The sequence below is a fragment of the Sapajus apella genome, unplaced genomic scaffold (genome assembly GCF_009761245.1).
Source record: "Sapajus apella isolate SASKATOON/1434 unplaced genomic scaffold, GSC_monkey_1.0 scaffold44, whole genome shotgun sequence".
NCBI classification, from domain to species: domain Eukaryota; kingdom Metazoa; phylum Chordata; class Mammalia; order Primates; family Cebidae; genus Sapajus; species Sapajus apella.
Genome location: NW_022436984.1, coordinates 18,978,139 through 19,001,819, shown reverse-complemented (window position 1 = coordinate 19,001,819; position 23,681 = coordinate 18,978,139). Strand labels below are relative to the sequence as shown.

General features: G+C 36.9%; 1 protein-coding gene across 1 annotated transcript in view; it reads left to right on the top strand.

Moving 5' to 3' along the window:
* SRBD1 (S1 RNA binding domain 1) overlaps positions 1-23,681 on the top strand; it is a 222,713-nt gene that overhangs the window by 13,290 nt on the left and 185,742 nt on the right. The window contains exons 5-9 of the mRNA XM_032239455.1: positions 3,562-3,728; positions 12,258-12,375; positions 13,404-13,542; positions 18,690-18,786; positions 20,118-20,253. Of these exons, the coding sequence (XP_032095346.1) occupies positions 3,562-3,728; positions 12,258-12,375; positions 13,404-13,542; positions 18,690-18,786; positions 20,118-20,253 (657 nt within the window). The remainder of the gene's footprint in view (positions 1-3,561; positions 3,729-12,257; positions 12,376-13,403; positions 13,543-18,689; positions 18,787-20,117; positions 20,254-23,681) is intronic.

The following is a 23,681-nucleotide window of genomic DNA, read 5'->3' as shown; positions in this document are numbered from 1 at the left end:
GACCTGCTACCATCCAGATGAGGGTCTGGAGTCTTAGCTGTCCTAGGTTTCTTTTATTCGACAATAGCTGAGCTGTTGGGTAGTGGGAGCCCATGGATTGCTCTAAAAATCACACAGTTGCAAAATGATGAGCATTCCTGTCATTTCCACCTGTCATCTCTGTCTTTCAGAATCTTGCCTATCTTTCAAGGCTCAACCAAAATGCTATCCCTGTAGCAGGCCTTCCTTGATTACCTCAGGGAGCTCTTTCTCTTCTTTAAAAACATGGTACCACTTAGTGCCTGGCACATGCTGTTTTATTTGTACTTATTTATACTAATATTTTTATCTTCCCTTCATGAGCAGCCTTATGAAGGCCTCTCAAGAGGGAAGTAGTTGCATCTTTACCCATAGGTAGATAATAGTCATTGGAGCTTAAGTTCAAACAAAGAAAATGAAAAAATAAGGTATTTTAGAAATATAATATGTAGTAATACAGTTAGGATGGGTGGGAGGCATAGACAACAATAAAAACCTGCTATGGGTTCAGATGAAAGATGCTACTAGTGGAAAGAGAGCTTGAGCGGGGACAGAACAGACATTTTAGAAGTTCTGTTTGCCTCCTTGGAGACAGAGTAGATGGATATGATAGAAAATACGCGTGATGCTTAGGTCATTGATTAGAATGCTTTGGTTACAATAAGAGAAAACTATCTCAAACCAGTTTAAGCAATAAAGGAGATTTATTGGCCTATGTAACAGGAAAATTTCGGTCAGTTAACTGAAACGGTCTCTCTGCTATCCTCTAAGCACCACCATCCTCATAACAATAAAATGGCTACAACTTTGAATTTCTACCTCTACAAACTGTATTTCTTCAGGGGAAGAAATTGGAGACCTGCGTCCAATTATACCTGAGTCCAGAGTTCCAGCCTAAATCTTGAGCTTCATGCTGATTGGGCTAATCTCCCTGGCCAGGGCAATGGAGCATTCAAGCTGTTAATTCTCAAAACAGCTGGTTACCTGAGCCAAATGCTGTGGAGCTGAAGTTAGAGTCAAGTGCTGTCAAGCCACATAGCTGCTGTATAATGGAGAGGTGGCCACAATATTAAGGGAGATAACCACAATATCCTCTGTGGTTTCTGTGGTAGATGATGTGATGTGGACTAGAATAGGAAACAGGAAAAGATACAGGTTTGAGGGAGAAAATACAAATGAGTTGATTTTGTGAGGGTCAGGGGAGATAACAAGCAACAGGAGCATTTCTAAAGAGGGAGGAGCCTCAGGAAGGCCTCTTAAGTGCAAAGCAACTGGGCTTGTTCTAGGAACTGAGAGAAGGCTATTGGGCTGGTTTCTAATGATCTAGAGAAAGACTGGATAAGATGAGTTTGGAGAGAGGCTGATGTCTTTTGGGTCATGGTGAGGAGATTGGATTCCAAATGCAATGGGAAATCAGTGACCAGGTCAATATCCATATACATTTTGAAAATAACACTCTTGTTGCTTTGTGTATACTGGAATAGATGAGACTTGGAGTGGATATGGGGAGAACAGTTAAAGCCTATTTCATTAGTCCAGGCTAGAACTAGACTGGGATGTGCAGCAGAAGAAATGAAAAACAGTGATAGAGTAAGGAAATATTTTGCAGTTCAAGTTGACTCATTCTTAAGATGGATTGGATTTAAGAGTTGAAGGAGTTGGAATAGTTAGACTTTTAGTTTTCTGGGTTGAACTGCCATTTGAATTGCATAATATGGGTAAAACTAGAGGAGAAATAAGTATGAGAAGAAGATAACTTTGCGAATGCGAGGTTTGAGATGCCTATTAGATTTCTAAGAGAATATGTCAAATAATTGACTGAGTGTGGAGGTCACACTGAAGAGAGTCAGGGATAGAGATGTGAAACTGGCGTTCTTATCAGAATTGGCCTTAATCCATCAGAGTGGGTGATAAGATGTAGACCTCAGGATTTAAGATGCCCCGAGAGTGAGATATCCTCTACAGTCTCTGGAGTTTATTTCCTATATAGTCTTGAAATTCAATCTGTTATTTATCTGGACTTGATTTTGGTAATCAGTTGTTTATGATAATTCTTTAGTAATTTTTCCCTGTTACTCCTTTTGTTCTTTACTTTGAAAGAGCCACTTAGGTTTTGGGAAACTACAAAAATTGCATTTTATTCTTTCTCTTTTCCAGGCTGACTTTTCTAAACTTTTCTGCTTACATGTATGTTTTGCTAAGACCTATAGACTTAAAAATAATTACCTTATTAAATAATTAATAAATAATCTTTTAATATTATTGTAAATAAAATGAGTATTTTAATATAATTAATATAAATTTTAATATTTAAAATAATAATTTTAAATATTTTAATGTTTTAAAATATTTAATTGTTTAAAAATATTTAAAATAATTATGTTTAAATAAAAATTTATTTGTTTTAAAATAAAATAGTGAATATTTAAAATATTTATTTTAAATATTTGAAATAGTGAATATTTTAAATAAATAAATATTTTAAAACAAATATTTTTAAAAATAATTAATTGCCTGATTTGGTGGTTCACGCCAGTAATCCCAGCAGTTTGGGAGGCCGAGACAGGAGGATCACTTGAGCCCAGGTATTTGAGACCAGGATGGGCAGCATAGTAAGACCTCATCTCTACTAAAAAAAAAAAAAAAAAAAAAAAAAATTAGCCAGGTGTGATGGTGTCGCCTGTAGTCCCAACTGTTTGGAGGCTGAGGCTGGAGGATCACTTGAGCATGCAAGTTCAAGGTTGCGTTGAATCACAATCGTGCTACTGCACTCTAGCCTGGGTGAAAGAGTGAGACAGTATCTCAAAATAGTAAAAAAATTAAAAAGTAATTAATTAGTTTGAATATGTTGTATTTGTGCATGATGCAAAATTCAAAAGATATGGAAGGGTCTTCCAGCTCTAACCCTTAGCCAACCAATTACCGTTCTATTTCCAGATCTTGTGAATTACTTCATATTAGTTCAGATAGAACTGCCTCAGATTCTTAAATGGTTGCATGGTATTTTGTATGGACATAACATATTTTCCAGTTCCCCCATTGTAAAGTTAGGTTTTTGCTGACTTTTACTATGCTAGGAACAGTTCTTTCTAAAAAAATTATTATTAGAATTGCTGCTGGGCCAAAGAGTTTATTTATGCATTGTAAATTTTGATAGATATTGCCAAATTGCTCACTAGCAATGACTAAAAATGGCTTTTCCTTGTTCTCCTGGTGACACAGTCAGTTACTAACTCCTTGCTTTGCTATCAATCTGAGAGATGAAAAGTATATCATTACATCATTAAAAAGTGCCCTCGTTGAACACTGGAATTTGAATCCAATGGTTTTGATTGGATTTTATTGAATTTGTGAAATGACTATTTTACCATTATGATTGTCAGTGCATACATGTATTTTATATGACTTTCTTTTTTTAAAAAACTAGCAAGTAGTTTCTAAGTCAGTGGAGAACATTGTTTGATACTGTATTTTAAATTATACATGATAATATAGATGTTTAATTTTCAGTATTTTAAATCACTAAGTATCTTTAATTTGCAGGTTTTATCTGAAAGAACTAATGTTGAACCTTGGGTTTGTGCCAACGCCATTCGTCTCTTTAATGATGATAACACAATTCCCTTCATTATACGTTATCGAAAAGAGCTGATTAATAACCTTGATGCTGATTCTTTGAGAGAAGTTCAACAAACCCTAGAAGAACTACGGTAAGAAACCTAGGAAAGGATGAGCCTAGTGTAATGGAAAAAGGCCAGTGAGGAACAGTGGGAAAGTGAATGACAGTATATTTGACAATTTCAACATTTTGTTTCCTTGAATTATTGTAACCTGGATATAGTCCTCTTCTGACAGAGAAAGTTAGCTCTACTGTACTTATTTAGGGGTTGTATGGAGTCCCTCTGCTGGCGTGTTTATGCATAGCTTGAGCATGTATTAGCAGAAAGGTCATTTGCAGTGAAAGTGTGCGCCTCAGAGTTTGACTGTCTTCTTCTTTTATAGGAATTATTGGGCAGAATGGCAAAATTAGGACTGCCAGCAAGAAACTCAGACAGTACATTTTAGTCTAAATCTTTAATTGCTCGCATAAAACTGTCCTTTAAATTTCATAAAGTTCCTAAGTAGAGAGTTCTTCGGCAGTATAGAGTTTGGTAGAAAATATGTGTATTTCTTTTTTTCATACTTTTTTTTTTTTTGAGACGGAGTCTTGCTGTGTCACCTGGGCTGAAGTGCAGTGGTACAATCTCAGCTCACTATAATCTCCACATCCCAGGCTCAGGTGACTCTCCTGCCTTAGCCTCCTGAGTAGCTGGGATTACAGGCATGCACCACCACACCGAGCTAATTTTGTATTTTTAGTAGAGACAGGGTTTTGCCATGTTGGCCAGGCTAGTTTTGAACTCTTGGCCTTAAGTAATCTGCCCACTTCGGCCTCCCAAAGTGCTAGGATTACAGGCTTGAGCTACTACGCCTGGCCTTGTACCATACTTTTAATGGTTATGGTAATTTAACAATAGTGGATTGTTAAGTTTTGTATGGTTACAGAATGGAAAGTCCCTTTTTTAAAAAATTATGCCTCTGGACTCACTGTTAATAACTCAGAAATACGTGTACAAAGACTGTAAGACTGACTATATTATTCGATAGGGTTTATTAAAACTTCACTGCTTATGCATTTATGGCATGTCCCCTACAGGCACTGTGTTATGTTTACATTCTTCAAGTGTACCAAAAAGATCTGATTAAAATTGGATATCATTCTGTGAAGCCATTTGAAAAGTATTAAGGGTAATTTTTATAACAAGCTTGATAAGCTTTCTGTTATTTTTGGGGAACTGGCATCTCACTAACTTTTCTGCCTCTTTTGTTGAAGTTCTTTTAGTGCCAGGAGAATTAAAATGCTAGTATGTGGAAAGTTATAATTCACTGAGAGGCAGAATCAATTAGACAGTGTGCAAGTATAAATGACTTGTTAATCAAATAGTCTCGGATGCCAATCTTCCAGAGCCAGGCCAGGATAATCAAGCATCGGGGATAAGAATTGGGGATTGCAAATCCTAAGGGTGGCAACGCCTGCTCATCTCCAGTAGATTATCGTTACGCAGGGTTGTCTGCCCAGTTTGCTGGGTCTTCCTATTTCTGAAAGCTGGTAATTTGGGTTATTATGTAATAAATTTCTGGGCCAAGCAAAACCACTCTTGACCACACCTAGAAGGCCAGCAGTTTGCAAATTCTGAAGTTAGCTTTCTATTTGGTTGAAAGCAGGTAATTAAGAAAGTCTGAGGGTTTTGGATTTGACATTGGAGAAAGCATCCCAAGCAAGAAAAGCTTACTTAAAAAATTAGAAGGTAGTCTAATATTTGGTTGTATGGGGTACAGATAGGAGCTTTATATCAAGAATATTATCTTTTTTTTTTTTTTTTTTTTTAAACTTCTACAAAAGAGTTTCATTTTCTGGGTTTCTATGAATAGGTGAATACATTGAATATTAGTAGAGGAATGAATATTCCTTGAAGTAAGTGGGGGGCCATTGACTGGAACTTAAGAGACCTTTTTCTATAATACAGAGGTTTCTTTTGGGTAATGAGACACGATCTCTATTTTTTCTTTTCTTTTTTTTTTTTTAATTTATTTTATTGCATTTTAGGTTTTGGGGTACATGTGAAGAACATGCAAAATTGTTGCATAGGTACACACGTGGCAGTGTGATTTGCTGCCTTCCTCCCCATCACCTGTATCTGGCATTTCTCCCCATGCTATCTCTCCCCAACTCCCCACCCCCCGCTGTCCCTCCCCTATTTCCCCCCAACAGACCCAAGTGTGTAGTGCTCCTCTCCCTGTGTCCACGTGTTCTCATTGTTCAACACCCGCCTATGAGTGAGAACATTCGGTGTTTGATCTTCTGTTCTTGTGTCAGTTTGCTGAGAATGATGCTTTCCAGTTTCATCCATGTCCCTACAAAGGACACAAATTCATCGTTTTCGATGGCTGCATAATATTCCATGGTGTATATGTGCCACATTTTCCCTGTCCAGTCTATCATCGATGGGCATTTGGGTTGGTTCCAGGTCTTTGCTATTGTAAACAGTGTTGCAATGAACATTCGTGTGCATGTGTCCTTATAATAGAATGATTTATAATCCTTTGGATATATACCCAGTAATGGGATTGCTGGGTCCAAATGGAATTTCTATTTCTAGGTCCTTGAGGAATCGCCACACTGTCTTCCACAATGGTTGAATTAATTTACACTCCCACCAACAGTGTAAAAGTGTTCCTGTTTCTCCACATCCTCCCCAGCATCTGTTGTCTCCAGATTTTTTAATGATTGCCATTCTAACTGGCGTAAGATGGTACCTCAATGCAGTTTTGATTTGCATTTCTCTGATGACCAGCGATGATGAGCATTTCTTCATATGTTTGTTGGCCTCATGTATGTCTTCCTTTGTAAAGTATTTGTTCATATCCTTTGCCCACTTTTGAATGGGCTTGTTTGTTTTTTTTCTTGTAAATCTGTTTTAGTTCTTTGTAAATTCTGGATATCAGCCCTTTGTCAGATGGGTAAACTGCAAAAATTTTGTCCCATTCTATTGGTTGCCGATTCACTCTAATGACCGTTTCTTTTTCTGTGCAGAAGCTGTGAAGTTTGATTATGTCCTGTTTGTCTATTTTGACTTTTGTTGACAATGCTTTTGGTGTTTTGGTCATGAAGTCCTTGCCTATGCCTATACCCTGAATGGTTTTGCCTAGATTTTATTCTAGAGTTTTTATGGTGTTAGGTCTTATGTTTAAGTCTTTAATCCATCTGGGGTTACTTTTAGTGTAAGTTGTCAGGTAGGGGTCCGGTTTCTGCTTTCTGCACATGGCTAGCCAGTTTTCCCAATACCATTTATTAAACAGGAATCCTTTCCCCATTGCTTGTTTTTGTCAGGTTTGTCAAAGATCAGATGGTTGTAGATATGTTGTGTTGCCTCCGAGGCCTCTGTTCTATTCCATTGGTCTATATCCCTGTTTTGGTACCAGTACCATGCTGTTTTGATTACTGTAGCCTTGTAGTATAGTTTGAAGTCCGGTAGTGTGATGCCTCCCGCTTTGTTTTTTTTGCTTAGAATTGACTTGGCTATGCGGGCTCTCTTTTGGTTCCATATGAAGTTTAAGGTGTTTTTTTCCGGTTCTGTGAAGAAGGTCATTGGTAGCTTGATGGGGATAGCATTGAATCTGTAAATTACTTTGGGCAGTATGGCCATTTTCATGACATTGATTCTTCCTAACCATGAACATGGAATGTTTCTCCATCTGCTTGTGTCCTCTCTTATTTCGTTGAGCAGTAGCTTGTAGTTCTCCTTGAAGAGGTCCTTTACATTTCTTGTTAGTTGTATTCCTAGGTATTTTATTCTCTTTATGGCAATTGTGAATGGCAGTTTGTTCTTGATTTGGCTCTCTTTAAGTCTGTTATTGGTGTATAGGAATGCTTGTGATTTTTGCATATTGATTTTGTATCCTGAGACTTTGCTGAAGTTGCTTATCAGTTTAAGGAGATTTTGGGCTGAGATGATGGGGTCTTCTAGATTTACAATCATGTCGTCTGCAAATAGAGACAATTTGACTTCCTCCTTTCCTATTTGAATACCCTTTATTTCTTTTTCTTGCCTGATTGCTCTGGCTATAACTTCCAGTACTATATTGAATAGGAGTGGTGAGAGAGGGCATCCTTGTCTAGTGCCAGATTTCAAAGGGAATGCTTCCAGTTTTTGCCCATTCAGTATGATATTGGCTGTGGGTTTGTCGTAAATAGCTTTTATTATTTTGAGATACGTTCCATCAATACCTAGCTTATATGAGAGTTTTTAGCATAAAGGGCTGTTGAATTTTGTCAAAGGCCTTCTCTGCATCAATTGAGATAATCATGTGATTTTTGTCTTTGGTTCTGTTTATGTGGTGAATTACGTTTATAGACTTGTATATGTTGAACCAGCCTTGCATCCCTGGGATGAATCCTACTTGATCATAGTGGATAAGCTTTTTGATGTGCCGTTGCAATCGGCTTGCCAGTATTTTATTGAAGATTTTTGCGTCTGTGTGCATCATGGATATTGGCCTGAAGTTTTCTTTTCTTGTTGAGTCTCTGCCAGGTTTTGGTATCAGGATGATGTTGGTTTCATAAAATGATTTGGGAAGGATTCCCTCTTTTTGGATTGTTTGGAATAGTTTCAGAAGGAATGGTACCAGCTCCTCTTTGTGTGTCTGGTAGAATTCGGCTGTGAACCCGTCTGGACCTGGGCTCTTTTTGGGTGGTAGGTTCTTAATTGCTGCCTCAACTTCAGACCTTGTTATGGTTCTGTTCAGGGTTTCGGCTTCTTCCTGGTTTAGGCTTGGGAGGAGGCAAGTGTCCAGGAATTTGTCCATTTCTTCCAGGTTTACTAGTTTATGTGCATAGAGTTGTATGTAACAATCTCTGACGATGGTTTGAATTTCTGTGGAATCTGTGATGATATCCCCTTTATCATTTTTATTGCATCAATTTGGTTATTCTCTCTTTTCTTTTATTGCTTTAAAGTCTATTTTATCAGAGATGAGAATTGCAATTCCTGCTTTTTTTTTGCTCTCTATTTGCTTGGTCAATCTTCCTCCATCCCTTTATTTTGAGCCTTTGTGTATCCTTGCATGTGAGATGGGTTTCCTGGATACAGCACACCGATGGGTTTTGGCTTTTTATCCAATTTGCCAGTCTGTGTCTTTTGATTGGGGCATTTAGCCCATTTACATTTAGGGTTAATATTGTTATGTGTGAATTTGATACTGCCATTTTGGTGCTAGCTGGCTGTTTTGCCCATTAGTTGATGCAGATTCTTCATTGTGTTGATGCTCTTTACCATTTGGCGTGTTTTTTGAGTGGTTGGTACTGTTTGTTCCTTTATATGTGTAGAGCCTCTTTCAGGAGCTCTTGTAAAGCTGGCCTGGTGGTGATGAAATCTCTGAGTACTTGCTTGTTCGCAATGGATTTTATTTTTCCTTCGCTTATGAAGCTTAGTTTGGCTGGATATGAGATTCTGTGTTAAAAGTTCTTTTCTTTAAGGATGTTGAATATTGGCCCCCACTCTCTTCTGGCCTGTAGGGTTTCTGCTGCGATATCTGCTGTGAGTCTGATGGGCTTCCCTTTGTGGGTAACCCGACCTTTCTTTCTGGCTGCCCTTAGTATTTTCTCCTTCATTTCAACCCTGGTGAATCTGAGGATTATGTGCCTTGGGGTTGCTCTTCTTGACAAATATCTTTGTGGTGTTCTCTGTATTTCCTGGACTTGAATATTGGCCTGCCTTGCTAGATTGGGGAAGTTTTCCTGGATAATATCCTGAAGAGTATTTTCCAGCTTGGATTCATTCCCTTCGTCACATTCAGGTACGCCTGTCAAACGTAGATTAGGTCTTTTCACATAGTCTCACATTTCTTGGAGACTTTGTTCGTTCCTTTTTACCCTTTTTTCTCTAATCATGCCTTCTTGTTTTATTTCATTAAGTTGGTCTTCAACCTCTGATATCCTTTCTTCTGCTTGGTCAGTTCGGCTGTTGAAACTTGTGCATGCTTCGCGAAGTTCTCGTGTTGAGTTTTTCAGCTCCATCAATTCACTTATATTCCTTTCTATTTTGTCCATCCTCATTAGCATTTTGTCAAATCTTTTTTCAAGGTTCTTAGTTTCTTTGCATTGGGTTAGAATATGTTCTTTTAGTTCACAGAAGTTTCTTACTTCCCACCTTCTGAAGTCTGATTCTGTCATTTCATTACACTCATTCTCCCTCCAACCTTGTTCCCTTGCTGGTGAGGAGTTGTGATCCCATGTAGGAGGAGAGGTGTTCTGGTTTTGGGTGTTTTCATCCTTTTTGCGCTGGTTTCTTCCCATCTTTATGGATTTATCTACCTGTCTTCTTTGTAGTTGCTGAGTTTCAGATTGCTGACTTTCAGATTGGGTCTCTGAGTGGACGTTCTGTTTGTTGATGATGAAGTTATTTCTGTTTCTTAGTTTTCCTTCTAACAGTCTGGCCCCCCTGCTGTAGGACTGCTGAGGTCCACTCCCGGCCCTGCTTGCCTGGGGATCGCCTGCAGCAGCTGCAGAACAGTAAGGGTTGCTACCAGTTTCTTCTTCTGCTATCTTTGTCCCAGAAGGATACCCGTCAAATGTCAGTCTGATATCTCCTTTATAAGGTGACTCTTTGGATGTACAGGGGTCAGGGAGCTGCTTGAGGAGACAGTCTGTCCTTTTTAGGGGCTCAAGTGCTGAGCTGTGAGCTCCATTGTTCATTCAGAGCTGCTGGGCAGGTACGTTTAGGTCTGCTGCAGCAGAACTCATAAACCGCTTTTTGTTCCCAGGTTCTATTTTTTCTTAGGCTCAGCATTTTCTATAACTAGAGTATTGGTTTTCAATCTGTTAATTGCTACCCTAGATGAGAAGTAAAACCAGCTTAATAAGTCATGCCATTTAAAAAAATGAAATAGTGAATAGAAAATATAGGAGTACATTTATGTGGTAAAGGTAAATATTGTTTCATGAAATGTTTCAATTATGCAGCATATGTATGTGTGTATCCTGGGTTGCAAGGTAAAAAATATTTTTAAATTCACTGTTGAAAAGTGAATTAAAGAATATGATTCTGGATAGTAAGAAAAGTTTTTTTGTATTTTTCTCTAAAGATAACTCTCTTCTTCCTTATATGCAGGCTAATAGGACAAAAGGAATTGGCTTTTTGTTAAAATGACCTTGGTAGGCTTTAGCCCTTGAAAACAATCTTGGGCTACCCTGACTATGGAAGACATACAGGTTGTAATCTAAGGACTACATATTCGTCTCTTTAGTTTACAGCCTTCTGCCTTTAGTTTTTTTTTTTTTTTTTTAAATTTATAAGTAGATTTAATTTTCTTTTCCATCGGTCATTTTGAATAAATCATATTATTTCTAACTTTTGCCTGTCATTTTAGCAATACCATTGTTAGGGAGCGCCTATAAATAGGAGGTAATACAATAGGATGAGAAGCATCATCCTGTAACAATAGGATTGTATATTTACAGTGAAAACCTGTTGTAAAGTGGGGGAACTACTGTGCCCAGCCTTCCTTTTGTCCTAACTTGTTTAGTGATCCCTGTAAATTGATTCCTGGAATCAGCTTTTCTAGATGGAATCTTGGTTCTTTTTAGTGGGGAATGGTATTTGGAAACCAGTTGTGGGTGGTAGGTTGCTCATCCTGAGCAGTGATACTCCAGTAGCAATGAGCATACCTAGTACCCATAACTTGCTTTCTAAGTGTCATTCTCCTGATTCCTGGGGCAGGGAAACTAGAAGATGCACCTGAAATATTGTATGTCAGAGAATAAGGAAGTGGTTGCACAATGACAGGGACATGTCAGAAGGACACAGAAGCTACCTTAAAGGGGCTACTTCTGGCCAAATCTGGAACAATTTGAACATTAAGATAAATGATAGCAATGGTTTGTAAGCACTAAGTAAAATAAGAAATTCAGAGTTTGATGAGGAATGGGATAATTATGTAGTCTCAAAGTACCTCTCCACAAAATACTTATAATTACAAGAGGAATAAAGAGTACCTGTGTTGTGGAGAAACTCACAGATACTACCTTGATGAAATGATCATAGTTAATCAGTAATGGGACAAATCAAAATCATTTGCCACCTAATAAGGTGTAGTGAGAAGAACACAGTATGACTTCTATATTTCTGTCAAAGATGCTCCTTCTGTATTTAATTGTGAGGAAACATCAGAGAAACCTAAGCTGCAGGACATTCTACAAAATAACTGTCCTGTAGCATTCAAAAATATCAAGGCCTTATCAAGAAGAAAATCAAGGAGAGAATGAAATATTGTTTTAGCTTGAACGAGACTGTAGGTGCATGGCAACTACATGTAACCCATAATTCTTAACTGAATTCACCATGCAGGATATTATTGGGACAATTGGTAAAACTTGAATGAGGTCTGCAGATTAGATGGTAATTAATATTAGTATTAATTACCTGATATTGATGGTTATTTTGTGGTTATGCAGGAGAAGATTTGTATATATACGAATCACATTAAAGTGTCGGGCTGTGGGGCTGTTAACTTATTCTCAAACAGATCAGAGAGAATAAAGTTTATTTTACTTTACCTGCAACTTTTCTGTAAGTTTGAAGTAGTCTTAAAAAGAAGGTTTTGACATAGGTCTTGTATATTACAAAAGTTTCTCTTTTCAGGGCCGTTGTAAAGAAAGTTCATAATACAATCCAGAAAATTAAGAAGGAAGGGAAGATGTCAGAGTGCTTGTTAAAAGCCTTGCTGAATTGTAAAACATTTGAAGAACTAGAACATGTGGTAAGGAACCCTTTTTACCTTTTAATGTAATACCTGACTATATTACAATTTGGGTCTTCTTATGGTTAAGGAAGACTAAGAAATAAAAAGCTAACATCATTGGCCACCATTATTTAATGCAAAAAAATATTTATTTTTTATTTAACAAATATTTATAGAGTGCTTTTTTGGTGCTAGGCACTTGGGTGTACAAAGATGAATAAATACATGGTCTTTGTCTCAAGGAATTTCCAGTCAAGTAGGGAAGGACAGTAGATTATACAAATGTGAAGCTTATCGGAGACTGCTGAACTAGAGACCTCCATACGTACGTCTTCAGTCTGTAGTTGGAATATGAAACCATGAGAATAGAAGGACTCACTCAAGGTGGATTTGTCAGCAGGTCAGGATAAGCACCACTGGAAGATACCACCTTTTAAAGTGTGGGTAGAGGGTTAGAGAGCTTAAGGAGATGTGAAAAAAATAGGCAAGTATGAGGAGAATCAGGAGATGATGATGCCCTGGAATAGCAGGGAAGAGAGTTTTAGATGGAGGTCATGATCAGTAGTTACATGTAGCAGAGAAGTTTGACAAAATAAGGACTTAATATATTTGGTAATTAGGAGATCATCATGGATTTTTTGTGTTATCACTTGCAAGGAGATCATGGATTTTGTGTTATCTTCTAGCAAGTCAAGAGAAGACAGATGGTGGTAGATTGAGGGGTGTGTGGATTAAGAATTGTGTGTAGAATACTTTTAAAGGTGCTTGCTTGAGTTGAGGACTGCAATCCAGGCAATGAGTTTTTAAGGTGAGTGAAACCAAACAACTAATTTAGCATATGGAAAAATATAAAGAATGAAATAAGGCACATACCATCTTCATACAGTAAGCATTTTCTAGTTAGTATTAATTCATCTCTGAAGGAAGAAACAAGGATTGAGAAAAGGATTCTTTTAGCATTCTCAGCATGTCTTCTAATTTTGTATCCTAGCTTTAACTTTTGTTTTTTAAAACTGAATCATATGTTTTCTGCCTTTATTTTCTAGTCTGCTCCATATAAAACTGGGAGCAAAGGGACCAAAGCCCAGAGAGCAAGACAGTTGGGCTTAGAAGGAGCAGCCAGGACACTGCTTGAGAAACCAGGGGAGCTTAATCTGCTATCATACATTAGGCCTGATGTTAAAGGTACTGGCTTTATTTACAGAGATCAACTTTGTTTCTTTTTTATAAATTTAAAAAAAGTATGTTTAAAAAACTGTTAAGTAATGATTATACAAAAGAATATTGTAGCGTATGTAGAATAATTGAAATAAAACAAATCCGGACATACCTATTGAGTAGCTGATAGCTTTTCTCTTTTAATGAAGTGCCTGTTCTAGTCTTTGCTTGTTTTTCTATTGCGTTTTCTTTTTAAAAATATTTTAAAATATTTTTAGTCATTTATATGTGTTGCAAATCTTTTTCCCCAGTTTGTAACTTTTTTCGCTTTATGCCTTCTCTTGATAAATAGGTATTGGTTTCGTTTTATTATCGTTAATAGCTGTTTTTTCTTTTTAAAGAAATTCCTTCATATCTCAAGGTTGTAAAGATTCTCCTATATTGTCCATTAAAGCTTTTATTTCTAGAAATTTGTTTACTTATAAAAGTCATAAATTGTCTTTAAAAATGTCAACAGTTCTGACATCTAGGAAGTGTAAAGTGAAGCTCCACTTTCACAGTTCTACTCCAGAAGTAAAGTGTCTTTTTCTGAAATTTCTTTCCAAGTGTATCTTCCTATTCTTTCGTGTGTGTGCATGCACAAGAGAGAATAAGAGAGGGAAGAAGAAAGGGAGAGGTATTTCTAAGAAAAACTCAAGGAAAATGACAGTTGATAAATGTCAAGATGGATTGGTTTCATTGTAAAAATGAGCCGTAGAGTAAAAACTTTGGTTAAGAGTGGCTTTTCCTCAGGAATTCGCTGTTAGGATTGAGTGGGGAGATTGATGCTCTGGTGATCTCTACTCTTAAAAAATTATTTTTTTAATATTAAAAATTATATACTTAACATGGGCAACATGTTTTGATATACATGTATTAATACATAGTGAAATGAGTACTATAGTCAAGCTATTCTGTACATGATAAGCAAATTAACATATTCATCATCTCACCTAGTTAACCTTCTTTTGTGTTACGAGCACCTAAAATCTGTCTTAGCAGATTTCCAGTATACATTATGATATTATTAACTGTAGTCCCCGTGCTCTATGTTAGATCTCTAGTCTTTTTTAGCCTCCATAGCTACTATAACTTTGTACCCTTTGAACGACATCTTTCTACCCCGCCCCTACCTCCAGTTTCTTTTGTCCTTTTGTGGATCCCTTAGGCTGGGACATGTAAATGTCTATAGGGGGCAGTCTCTGATAACAAAATCCATAGTATGTATTAACCTGTAGAAAATTACAGCATATCGTAGCCTGTTTTTATTTTAAGTAACACAGCAAAATGTGAATTTATGATTTAAAAAATTGATTAGGTGTGTCTGTAAAATCCAAATATCTGTTCATACCCAAACACTCTTATCTTAATGTTTGGAGAAGGGCAATAATGTAAAGAAAAAGTAAAATAGGATTATTTGAATTTCGAGATGGGTTGAAATGAGTAAAATTCAAGTTTGTTTAATTTTTAATGTATATTTATAGTTAGATTTCTGATTGTAACACTTAATATTTTGATAATAGCTAAGACTATAGCTATGCATTAAGGTTAACCACAGTAGGAAATGTCTGTCCCCAGTGATTGTATGTTTTATTAAAATGGAATGTCGAAACTTGCAGAATGTCAGATGCACAAAGGCTTATCAACTGTTTTTATTTTTATTTTTCTTCTTGTTGTTGATTTACTTTCCTTCTACTTCTCACTACCCTTGATACCAAGGTCTCTTGAGTTCTCTTATATACTGAGTTCCTATTGAGTAGGATTTTGAACCATATCTCTTTAGATTGTTATACATGGTGATGCTGCTGGAATACATGACAGTGGACACTTGGTGATACTTCTTATAATGTGGATAGTTCAGGGCCCAGCACAGTTAGAGTAGTACTATACTAGCAGACATATCAGGACTTTTGTTTGCTTTACTCCCTCTTTTACCCTGATCAAAAATGTAGAATTATTATAAGTTAGTCTATATAAGCTAGCTAGGTATTGCTTTTTTTTTTTTTTTTTAAGTTTGATATGAAGGTTTTGTCCTTCTCTTTGTCTCCTCCTTTTTATGTTACACACAATCGTGATCACCCTTAATTTTATTTGTTTTTCTAAAGAAGTTTCATAATTCCTCTCATTCCTGAAAGAAATATTTAAGAAACCAGATAGTTCAGTTTTTTTCCCCAGTAGAAGACACTTCTTGCTTGCTTGCCACCAACCAGCAAGGATTTGGTCTGAATCGTAAAGCTATACTGTGCCACAAAGGGACTATGTTCTGGGAGATCCAAAATACTACTTTTGTGTACAAGAGGGAGTAACTGATTGTTCTGTTACATATAAGAAGAGGTAGCCTAAGTGCAGAGAAAGTGAAAAGAAATGTTGGCCTTTTGGTTTTTGTTTACAGGTGTGGAGGTTTGAAGATTCTGTAGCTGAAAAAATTTCACTGTAATGCATATGATTTTCTGGTTCTGTGGACCATATTTCCTCTTGATTTAACTGAGATGCTAAACTTTTGGAACTTCTGTTATCTTTGGGTGTATTAAACCCGTAAGATCTATTCTCTTTGACTGGGGAAGGAACTTTTTCAAAACACAGAAGACTTTCTTTTTAAATTTTTTTTCTCCCTGATTGTACTGAGAAGGGGAATATAATTTGAAAAAGTGTCGCAAATGACTCTGAAAATTTCTGTCTCCCATTGAGAACCACTGCTCTAGAAGTAGCTCAAGGCACTTCCCAGCAGAAGTTTTTTAAAGTTTAATGAGTATCAGAGTTATCTGGGATCCTCCATTAAACACATCAGTTCCATAGTCTAAGAATTCACAGTTTTAATAAGTACCTGGTATGATTTTACTTTTGGATCCTTAGGCTACACTTTACAACATTTCTCTAGAGCTCTAGCACAATTTTGATTAGATTCACTAATTACGTAAGGTCTTCAAATTACATTATTCTATTATCTGTTTTCGAAGGCCCTTTGTTATTGCAAAGTCTATAATTTCCTCTTTCTGTTCTCTGCTTCCATTAATGGTTCTCACTGTAGGTTCCATCTTTACTACTGACTTATCACGCTGATGTTCTCTTTAAACTTTATGTAATGATACTTTGAGGTACTTGGGACTCCAGGAATTAGTTCTTATAAATGGTTTTCCTAGATAAAGACAGAGAGAGCTAACACAAGAGCAAATGTTTATTGAGCACTTCATGTACTGTAGCTGTTTTAAGTCTGTTAAATATACAGTCTTCCATCTTGTAAAGGTAATTTGTTACTGAAAATACCCTCATAGGAAAGTTTTCTCAAAATGTAAATAGAATTCCTATTAGTTTCATTAGCCAAATTTCTTTCTTTAAATTTCTTTAAAATATAGTTGACCCTTGCATAATATAGAGATTAGGGGAACACCTCCACCCTCAACTCCCACTTCAAAGTTGAAAATCTAGGTATAACTTTTGACTTCCTGACAACTTAACTATTACTAGCCTACTGTTGACCTGAAGCCTTATTGATGACATAAAGTCGATGAACACATATTTTATATGTTACATGTATTATATACTATATTCTTATAATAAGGTAAGCTAGAAAAAAGAAAATGTTATTAAGAAAATTGTAAGGAAGAGAAAATATATTTACTGTTTATTAAGTGGAAGTGGATTATCATAAAGGTCTTCATCCTTATCATCTTCACATTGAATTCGCTGAGGAGAAAAAGGAAGAGAAGTTCTTTCTGTTTCAGGAATAGCAAAAGCAGAAGAGGTGGAGGAGGCAGAAGAGGTGGCAAGAGAGGCCGGCCCCCTTGGTCCAACGTTTATTGTAATTAATCCATGTAGAGGTGGACCTGGGTGCAATCCATGTGCAAACTGGGTGCAGTGGCTCACGCCTGTAATCCCAACATTTTGGAAGGCTGAGGTGGACAGATCACTTGAAGTCTGGAGTTCAAGACCGGTCCAGTCAACATGGCGAAATAGACCCATCTCTACTAAAAATACAAAAGTTAGCTGGGTGTGGTCATGCATACCTGTAATCCTGTTACTTGGTAGGCTGAGGCAGGAGAATGGCTTGAACCCAAAAGGCAGAAGTTAGAGTGAGTCAAGAGCGTGCCACTGCACTCCAGCCTGGGTGACAGCAAGACACCATCTCAAAAAAAAAAAAAAAAAAAAACAAGAAGTGCCCTGTACCCATGTTGTTTATAGCTGTAAACATAATTACTTCAGTATTTAACATAGCTTTCCTAACACAACCAAACTAGACATCTTCTATTATTAATTATGCCATAATAAATGTCCTCTTGTCCTCTTTGGCTTTTGTACCTTATTACTAGATAAAAGTGAAGTTGTTTTAAAACTTTACTCACAGAAAAACATACATATGAGATGCAGTGCTTGTGTAATTCAAGGTTAATGCAAAAAACCTTTCATCCAAATAGAATGATAAAGACAAAATAAATGAAACAAAGGAATGCAAATGATCTCTCTCATTGTAAGCTGATATCAGAGAGACCTTGATTTATAAGATTTATTGCCATAAATTAGCAAATCAGAAGTGCTTAGAGAGAACTTAATGCCCATCTGTAGACTAACTGTGAAGAGGAACAACTGGGTGAAAGCTCTTGTTTTGTGCTTTTGAGATTTGTGAAATTCAAATGGGTCATTGAAAATGAATAAATGCCCCATAATCCAAAATAGAAATTGCTTCTAAAGGATAATTTTTTAAACAAATGGAGTAGTGTCCGTTGGGTTTTGACTCTTAATAAATATTTCCTTTAACATCTTTAATATTTGTAATCACTTCATAAAGGAGGTACTATTGTGATTTCACTTTTATAGAAAACAGGTACACAGAAGTCAATCAAGTAGCTTGCCTAGTGTCTCACAACTGGCAAATGATAGAACCAGGATTAGACCAGGCAGCTGGCTCGAGATGCATTTTTACCACTGGGCAATATAATATGTAAAGGGCCTGTATTATTGCTTTTGGAGACTTGTTTTTGTTACAAAGGGAAGCTAGTATACTGCTACAATATTTTCTGTCTTAAGACTGTCAATTTAAGGTTTTATTTTGACTGGAATTAATTTACCATGATTTGATTAGAGAATTTAAAACCAATCTTATACTTTTTGTTTTTGTTTTCCCTCTTACCCTTCTAAAGGGCTTTCAACGATCCAGGATATTGAAACAGGAGTGCAGCATATTTTAGCAGACATGATTGCTAAAGACAAAGACACGCTTGACTTCATTCGGAACTTGTGAGTAACTCTTTTATGGAGTTTTCAGCTTTATGGACTCGTGCTGTTAAGGGTCACATGGTTAGTGCTAATACCAGCGTTCATTAAAAACTTTGTTTTCAGACTTTTTTTTTTTTTTAAGTAGAAGAACTCTTTGTTCAAACAACAGAACCCTAATATATAAAACAGATAAAAGTAAAGTTGTTTTAATTGAATTCTGGTCAGGGAGCCTGGAACTCTGCCTACTTAACCCTCTTTACACTGAGTCATCTCAGTGGAGGGGTCTGATGAGTTTAAAAACCATTGCCTTACAAAATATATACTAAGAGAGATTCATGTCCTTTAGAGTGGCATTGCTTTTTAAACATGTTGATTGTGATATATGCTTAATTTTATAGTATCTTGTTTCTGGTGTTTACCAGTGATTGGCTTGACTTGGGAATGTGTAATATCAGATATGCATAAAAGTACTGTCCTCCAAATGATTTTTAGCTTTTGAGAAGAGCAGCTTATCCATGACATCACAGTCCCAATACATAAGAGATTAGAGATCTTTGACCTAGAGCCTTCTTGGGCTTATCGGTTTTATGTCTCATTTAAAAAAATACATTAATTTAAAGCCTCATTTTTATATACTTTGTTCTTTTTCTGCTGTGTATCAGAAGAAAAGACAGGCTTCTGCCAGAGGTCTGTTCTTCCTCTCTCTCCCTCCACATCTCTAGCTGCTTGAACTGTGCAGAGGAGAGGAAAGGAAGAGATGACCTAGTTGACTACTGTTGCTTGTCAGGGTTTTTTTGTTAGTACAAGGGAGATAACTTTTCTGTTTTCTCAGTGGCCCCAGCAGGAATGAGTCGAAGCAAAATAATTGGTCAGGTTTTAAAATGTGTTTTTATAAGTTATTATGCTGTTGCGATTTGGTTCAGTATTATAAATTGTTATTGGAAGCTGTCCTGACACATCCTTTTGTTTCTCTTCTTTTTAGTTTTTAATTGACTGTGACTACCTAACTTAGTGATGAGAAAAGTCTGATATTTAGATCAGAGCCATTGGTGTGATTTCTGGATAGTTTTGATCTTTTGCATAATTGCAGATGGTATCTGAATTCATTTAGGCATTTTATGGGGAGATTGAGTAGATATGTTCATAGGTCTGGAGGACTATGCTAGCATGAGTAGGCAAAGAGTCCTATTTGATGGGCCAGTAATATCATTTTCATAGGTAGGCATCGTTAAAAATATCTCATTTGGTAATGGCTTAACTGTTTTGCTATCCTTATTTGCATATAATGTATTTCTTTACTAAAGCACAGATTAATAACTGCTTGTTTTTTGAACACTTGTATATCTGAACAGGTGTCAGAACAGACATGTTTCTATTCAGTCGTCTCTGGCAAAAGTGTCCTCAAAAAAGGTAAATGAGAAAGATGTTGATAAGTTTCTGCTGTACCAGCATTTTTCGTGCAACATAAGAACCATTCACCATCATCAGGTAAATAAGAAAACTGCATGTGCATGCTGATAGTAGTAATAATGATAATATTTTGGATTTGCCTGCTACTTTACTAAGAATTTAAAGAATTTTATGTCAACTGTTTTCTTTATTCTCTATCTAAATTCTTATAATACTGTCATATCCTTACCACTTCACAAATTGGGAACTAATGACCCAGAGAAGTTGATAAGTGACATTGAGAATTATTAGCAAAGCTGACACTATAACATTTTAGGTATCTTGACTTTATGGCTGGTGATCTTTTTGTTAGACTTTGCTTCCCAGTATGCTTGTAGTTGAGCTCAGTTCTGGATCTCTTCCATGTGAAATACAAACCTGAGGTATCGATTTAGAATAAAATGTGAGAGGTCTCATTTAGTTGTATAAATCATAGTCATTGTACCTCAGTCTTTTAATTTCATTTTTCAGTTTACTAATTTTTTTTTTTCCTAAATGTATTCATAGGCTGTATCTTCATTGTGGAATATGGCTTTTAAATCATAGGGAAAAAAAGAGGAGTTAAAAAACAAAAATACAATAATACTGACTTTTATATTTACATATGTAGCTACCTTTATCAGTGTTCTTTATTTCTTTTTTTTTTTTTGGAGATGGAGTTTCACTCTTGTTGCCCAGGCTGGAGTGCAATGGCACAATCTCGGTTTACTGCAACCTCTGCCTCCTGGGTTCAAGCGATTCTCCTGTCTCAGACTTCTGAGTAGCTGGGATTACAGGCATGCATCACCACGCCTGGCTAATTTTGTATTTGTAGTAGATATGGGGTTTCTCCTTGTTGGTCAGGCTGGTGTCAAACTTCCGACCTCAGGTAATCCGCCTGCCTCAGCCTTCCAAAGTACTGGGATTACTGGCATGAGCCACCACAGCCAGCCCCAGTGTTCTTTATTTCTTTGTATGTCTTCAAGTTACTGTCTAGTGCCCTTTATTCCAGTCTGAAGCACTTCCTGTAGTATTTCATGTAAGCCAGGTCTACTAGTGACACACTCCCTAGTTTTTGTTTTTCTAGAAAATCTTAATTTCTCCTTCTTTAAAAATTTATGTTTAGTTGTGATAAAATGCACATAACATAAAATGTACTGTCATAGCCATTTTTAAGCATGCACTTCAGTAATAAGAAGCATATTGTTGTGCAACCAATCTCCAGAACTTTTTTATCCTACAAAACTGAAACTCTATACCCATTAAACATTCTCTTCATTTTCTATGGAGAGTTTTTAAATATAGAATTATTGGTTGATGGTTTTTATCCCCCCTTTTAATACTGAATATACCATCCACTCTTATGGTATGGTCTCCACATTTTATTATGAGGAATCAGCTGTTAATCTTACGATGCCTTATTCATGGCAAGTCTCTTCTCTCTTGCTGCATTCAGGATTCTCTATCTTTTTTTTTTTTTTGACAGTTTGATTGTAATGTGTCTTGTTGTGGGTCTCTCTGAGTATATCCTACTTGAGTTTATTGTGGTTCTTATGTAACTGGGGAACCTTACTCAGCGCCCAGTTCCAAAGAGGTTCTTGACCTCACTAACCCCTAAGAATGGGGAAAGGGACCCGTTCGAATAAATATCATGGACCCAAAGAGTTTTATGGAAAAGCGATTTATTAGACAGACAGACAGAGAGAGAGAGAGAGAGAGTGGAGAGAGAGGAGAGAGAGAGAGAGAGAGAGAGAAAAAAAGAAAGACAGACAGACAAGCTCCCACGTCATCGTGGGAGGGGATCCAGAGAAGGAATCTGTATAGGTAGGAGCAGCTGGAGTTTTAACCCTTGAGTTATTCCCTCCCCATTCATGTTCTCATCCAATGAGAGGAGTTCTTTCAAAGCTCCTTTGGAGTGATTGATCTTTGACTCTGATACCAGACTGGCTGCTTGGTCCACAACTCTGAGTTACAGAGCCCCTTCCTCCCAGAGCTTTCCCTGGGTTTTTTTGGACAAAGAATCCTCACCAGGCTTTTTCTACCTAGCCCAGGGCAGGGGAAACCCAGACAAAAAAAACTATACTTTTGAAACCCCTCTGGTTCCCGGATGGAGGTGTGGAGCCAGGAAACTCCTACCTTTGAAACCACGCCCCTCGTGGACCTGGGAAGAGAAGGCCCTCACTTAGATGTGTAGACTAATGTTTTTCATCAAACTTGAGAAATTCTTCATAATAATTTAAAAAAATATTCTTTCTGCACCTTTCTCTTCTCTCCTGGGACTCCCATTATAGGTAGAGAGTGTGATAGTGTCTCACAGGCCTCAGCCTCTGTTCTTTTGTTTTTTTGTTTTTTCTCTGACTGTGTATTCCCATTTGACCTATCTTTAGGCTTGTTGATTTGTTGTTTTTATTCAAATTTGCTGTTGAATGCGTAGTACATTTTTATGTGAGTCATTGTACTTTTCAGCTCTGTAATTTCTATTTGGTTCTTTTCTAACTCTTTTATTTTTCTATATGGTTGAAAGATCATTCTCCTGGCTTTCTTTAGGTCTCTGTTCATGATTTTCTTGAATTCAGCACATTTAAGACTGTTAATTTAAAATCTTTGTTTTGTAAGTTCCATGTCTAAGCTTCCTCAGGGACAGTTTCTTTGTTTTTTTGTTTTGTTTGTAAACTCTGGGTATGTTGTATATTATAACTTGGCAGCTCTGGAAATCAGATTCTCTCCCCTTCCTAGTGTTTGTTGTTGCTGCTTGTTATGGGTGGTGGTTTGTTCTAGTGACTTTTCTAAACTATTTTTGTAAATTTTTATTCTTTGTTATGTGTGGCCACTGAGGTCTCCCTTGTTAGCTTAGTAACCATCTAGTTGATTGACAGATTCCCTGAAATACCTGGAGCCAAAACCAAAATAAAACCCCACAAAAACTCCCCCAAGAGAAAAAAAACCCGAATTCTCCCAGACTTCGCAATTGGCTCTTTGTTGGGGCACTCCTTCAACACTTAGTGAGGCCATTAACAGCTCTGCCTTAGCCTTTTCTTCCTGTTTGCATGGAGCCCAAAGTTCATTAAGAGGTGAAAACTTAAGGTTTTCTCAGATCTGTTTAGAGCATGCATCTAGCCCTCAGCATGCACAGGAATTTTAAAAAGCCCCTTTTCCCTCAAATACCTCATTTCCAAGCTGCTTTTTTCACAGATTTTTTGGTCTGTCTTTTAGTTGCCCCCATGTTATCTCTTACCCCTTGTGGCTGGGCCTAATGCATTTACCTTCAAGTACTTTTGACAAACGCCACCTTGGAGGCTGCTTCTGTCCTAAGTAAGCTCCAAGGAATATGAAACAAAGGCAAGCCCTTGAGTCAGTTCCTCAGGGACCCACCAGACATCAAAACACACAACCATAGTTATTTGAGAATAAGGTCCCTATTGCTCCTTCTGGTAAGAGCAATCTGCCCTAGGAACGTGGGCTGTCATCTTCAGAGGCCACTGCTGAGT